Below are 4,938 nucleotides of genomic sequence, written 5' to 3'. Positions count from 1 at the left end.
GTCTCCCACAGTATTCTTGCCAGCAAGTTAAAAAAGTATGGGCTGGATGAATGGACTATAAGGTGAATAGAAAGCTGACTAGATCATCGGGCTCAACAGGTAGTGATCAATGGCTCCATGTCTAGTGGAGTGCCCTAAGGATTGGTCCTGGGGCCAGTTTTATTCAATATCTTCATTAATGATCTGTAGGATGGCATGGATTGCATCCTCAGAATGTTTGCAGATGACACTAAACTGGGAGGAGTGGTAGATATGAAGGAGGGTAGGGATAGGATACAGAGGGACCTAGACAAATTAGTGGATTGAGCCAAAAGAAACCTGATGAGGTTCAACAAGTACAAGTGCAGAGTTCTGCACTTAGGACGGAAGAATCCCATGCACTGCTACAGACTAGGGACCGAGTGGCTAGGCAGCAGTTCTGCAGAAAAGGACCTAGGGGTTACAGTGGATGAGAAGCTGGATATGAGTCAACAGTGTGCTCTTGTTGTTGGAGCATTGCCAGCAGATCGAGGGAAGTGATCATTCCCCTCTATATGACATTGGTGAGGCCTCATCCGGAGTACTCTGTCCAGTTTTGGGCCCCACACTATAAGAAGGATGTGGAAAAATTGGAAAGAGTCCAGAAGAGGATAACAAAAATGATTAGGGGGCAGAGCACATGACTTATGAGGAGAGGCTGAAAGAACTGGGATTATTTTGTGTGCAGAAGAGAAGAATGTGGGGGGCGGGGCGAGATTTGATAGCTGCTTTCAACTACCTGAAAGGGGGTTCCAAAGAGGATGGATCAAAACTGTTCTCAGTGGTACCAGATGACAGAACAAGGAGTAATGGTCTCAAGTTGCAGTGGGGGAAGTTTAGTTTGGATATTAGGGAAAACATTTTCACTAGGAGGGTGGTGAAGCACTGGAATGGGTTACCGACGGAGGTGGTGGAATCTCCTTCCTTAGATTTTTTAAGGTCAGGGTTGACAAAGCCCTGTCTGGGATAATTTAGTTGGGGATTGGTCCTGCTTTGAGCAGGGGGTTGGACTAGATGACCTCCTGACGTCCCTTCCAACCCTGATATTCTATGATATGAAAGTGTAGGCCTTATTACTGTCTTGTGGATTTTGCTTTTCAATTTGATAGGCATTCTCCTATTCATTGTTGAGTTCTTCATTGTTCTGTATGATCAAACCTAGGTACTTGAACTTCTGTACCTTTGATAATAGCTGACTGGCTTCCATTGTGTTCTGACAGGGTATCACTGAATCTACAGACTATATACTCTGTTTTATTTCGGCTGGTTTTCATGCTGTTCCTTAAAACATTATGCTCCTAGGCTTTTATTGCTTGAATCACATTTCTATGTACCAATCAATCATACCAGCCCGAGTCAATACAACTTCATGCTGATCACAAGTTCTCAGCGAGGATTCCATAGCAGGGCCAAATCCAGCTGGTAAATATGGCTGGTGAAACAAGGGGTGTTGTAAACCTCGTGACCCGGTCTAAATGGGGGGTAACCCACAGGGGCTCCACTCTGAGAGGAGTTCAGGTGTAGGCCTGTCTCTTGGGGAGGAGAGCATGGTCTGAGGCACAGAACACTCCTGAGCTATACCATCGTCCCATAGCAACACCAGGCATTATTAATATCAGCCTTTAACCAGCGGGAGATCTTGAAACTAGAGCTAAGCAAATAATTCATTTTCTGGTTCACTGGCAGGGCCAAAAAACTATCAGGAAAAATAAATCATTTTGGGTGCAACTGCATCAAAAATTATGAAAATATTCAGTTAATCAAAAAAAATTCCCTTTACGGTCAAATGAGACATGACTAGGAAGTGCCACTGTGAATGAGAATGAATAGCCATTGGGCCCAGGACCATAAAGGAGGGTGGTTCTATAGCTTGTGGTTACTATAGCTTGTGGTTACGGTCCTCACTTAGGAAGTAGAAGACCCAAGTTCAAATCCCTTCTCTTTCCCCATCAAGGTTGTTAAAGGAATCATAAGACTGGAAGGCATCTTGGGAAGTCATCTAGTCCAGTCTTCTGCACTCATTGCAGGACTAAGTATTATCTAGACCATCCCTGACAGGTATTTGTCTAACCTGCCCTTAAAAATCTCCAATGATGGAGATTCCACAACCTCCCTTGGCAATTTATTCCAGTACTTAACCACACTGACAGTTATGAAGTTTTTCCTAATATCTAACCTAAACCTCCCTTGCTGCAATTTAAGCCCATTGCTTCTTTTCCTATCCTCTGAGCTGAAGAAGAACATTTTTTTCTCCCTCACCATTGTAACAACCTTTTATGTACTTGAAAGTTGAATTTGATGCATTTTGATGGGAAGTTTTGGTTTCAACAACACATTTCACTGAAAAATTCCCAACTAGGACTATGGTGGCCAACTTGTTGATACCTAATTTGCTTAGTATGCAATGAAAATCACAGCCTGAATATGTGACATATTTATGTTAGAGAGTGGATTCTCAGCTGTGGACTGTGCATAATTTAATCACATTTTCAGCTTCTTCGACTCACACAATGAAAAGTGTTTTTAGCCATTATTAGTATTTTCATAATACTAATACGTTGTCCACTATTTTTGTATTTTAGAACTTGGTCATAATGTGAAATAACCATAGAGATAGATTCATAGACCTGCTAGATTCATAGATCTGAAGGACAGAAAGGACAGTTAGATATAGCCTCATCTAATCTGACCACCATGCTTAGACTTGTGGTGTCAAACACTTCTCAGAAATGGTCTCCCACACTTGGACAAAATTTTTCCTGGTTTAGTATGTCAGGAGATGAAATATGAGGCTACACAAACCAAATCTGTATGTGAGTCTAGATAGCCATCCAGTACTCAGACCCTTGACCATCATAATGAGTCCCTTGTCTGAGCTGAGAGAGGATGACAGGTTGTTAAACTTGCTGTGGAAAGCCTATCAATACTTTTTTTGTAAGCTGAGTCAAAATGCAAGCTCTGTTATTGAACCATCAGCTTCAGTGTCCCCACCTGTAAGGCACAATAGGATGGAGTAAAATTTAAATGTTTTGTCTGATCAAATTCAAGAGCTATTTCTCTCTTCTTCTTTTTCCCTCCTAGACACATGCCATGGCAAACAGAGAATGGGGAAATGAAACAGCTATCACACAGTTCATCTTCCTAGGGTTCAGGAATATCCCACAACTGCAGATCCTTCTCTTCCTGCTGTTTCTCCTTATATACATTGTGACCATGGCCGGGAACATCCTCATCATTGTGCTAGTTGCGGCTGATCAGCATCTTCACACCCCCATGTACTTCTTCCTGGGGAACTTGTCTTGCTTGGAGACCTGCTACACCTCCACCATCCTGCCCAGGGTACTGGCCAGTCTCCTGACTGGAGACAGAACCATTTCTGTCAGTGGGTGTATTGTGCAATTTTATTTTGCCAGTTTCTTTGCAGCTACCGAGTGCTACCTCCTAGCAGTGATGTCTTACGATCGGTATTTAGCGATATGCAAACCTTTGCACTATGCAACGCTTATGAATGGCAGATTCTGCCGCCAGCTAGCAGCTGGGTCATGGATAAATGGATGTCTGGCTATTGCCATCATAACATGCCTTATGTTACAACTAAATTTCTGTGGTCCCAATGAAATTGATCATTTCTTCTGTGAATCCACACAAATAATCAATCTCTGCTGTACTGACACCTACCTGATAGAGCTTGTCATTACAATCCTGGTTGTTCTATTCACCCTGCCTCCATTTGCATTAACTATGGTGTCCTACGTTTGTATCATCTCCACTATCTTGACCATCCCTTCCACCACTGGCAGGCAGAAGACGTTTTCCACCTGCTCCTCGCATCTCATTGTGGTGACAATGTTCTACGGGACGCTGATGATCGTGTATCTGCTGCCCAAAACCAACACGCTCAGAGACCTCAACAAAGTGTTCTCTATCTTCTATACAATCCTAACCCCTATGACCAATCCCTTCATATACAGCCTGAGGAACAAAAAGGTGAAGGAGGCGCTGAGAAAAATTGTCTGTAAATGTGCAGATTTTAGAAGAATTCCTAACTGAAAGGTGATGAGCGGAGCTGATGCACTTTTTAATACTCAGGATCTGTGCAGTGCTTATTTCTTGGTAGGTCTTTGGTAGTGTGAGCTTATAACACGCGAGGAGGGGCAAAGATTTGATAGTGTAATATCCATCAACACTAAAAACTAAAATTTAAAAGAATGAACTGGGTTTTACTTACTGATGATGGGAAGGCATATTTTAGCTAATTCCCTGCACCCAGCCAAAGTGAGAATATAAAGTAAAATATGAGTTTAGTCTTGAATTCTCAAATGATTCTAAGGGAGTTATGAGGCATTGCACAATAATATATGCTATGAAATGCACAGATTTATTTGCACCTATGTGGCACCTCCTGGCTACCAACCCAATATTCCTTAATATAGGTCAAAGGGATGTTGGTTGCTGAGATAGGGTAGTATTTCAAATTTACTATCCCGATTTACAGCCGAAAATCTGTGGTTGTGACAGAAAATCTGTGGTTGAGCATGTAATTGTAATCAGATCCCCAATGCTCATGACCAGTGACTTATATACTAGACAGTTCTTCCACCTCTCATGATTATGCCACCCTGAATTTATTCTTTAAACTCTTATGCCTTCTACCACTCAAAATATACTGAACTTGCAAATAAAAGGTAAGGATTAAAAAATAGGTTTTTAATTAGAAGTTAGGAATTGTAGAAACATGATAAGGGAAGCAAATGGACACAAGAAGAAATCTCTGGCCAGCAGAGTTCAGAACAATAAGAAGGATTTTTAAAATATCTCAGGGACTAAAACAATCCTGACAATGATATGCGTTCATTACTGGATGGAAATGGTAGAATTATCAATAATTCTGTAGAAAAGGCAGAAATGTTCAATAAATAT

The 4,938-nt window shown here is 41.7% G+C and overlaps 1 protein-coding gene across 1 annotated transcript; it reads left to right on the top strand.

Annotated features, from left to right (window-relative positions):
* Positions 1 to 3,468: 3,468 nt before the first annotated feature.
* On the top strand, positions 3,469 to 4,068 carry LOC120379871 (olfactory receptor 10A7-like). Its single transcript, XM_039497388.1, has one exon. It carries the CDS (start codon positions 3,469 to 3,471, stop codon positions 4,066 to 4,068), a length of 600 nt encoding a protein of 199 aa, XP_039353322.1.
* Positions 4,069 to 4,938: the final 870 nt, after the last annotated feature.

This window comes from Mauremys reevesii, linkage group 13 (genome assembly GCF_016161935.1).
Source record: "Mauremys reevesii isolate NIE-2019 linkage group 13, ASM1616193v1, whole genome shotgun sequence".
Taxonomy (NCBI): Eukaryota; Metazoa; Chordata; order Testudines; family Geoemydidae; genus Mauremys; species Mauremys reevesii.
This window is presented reverse-complemented; position numbering and strand designations above follow the sequence as displayed.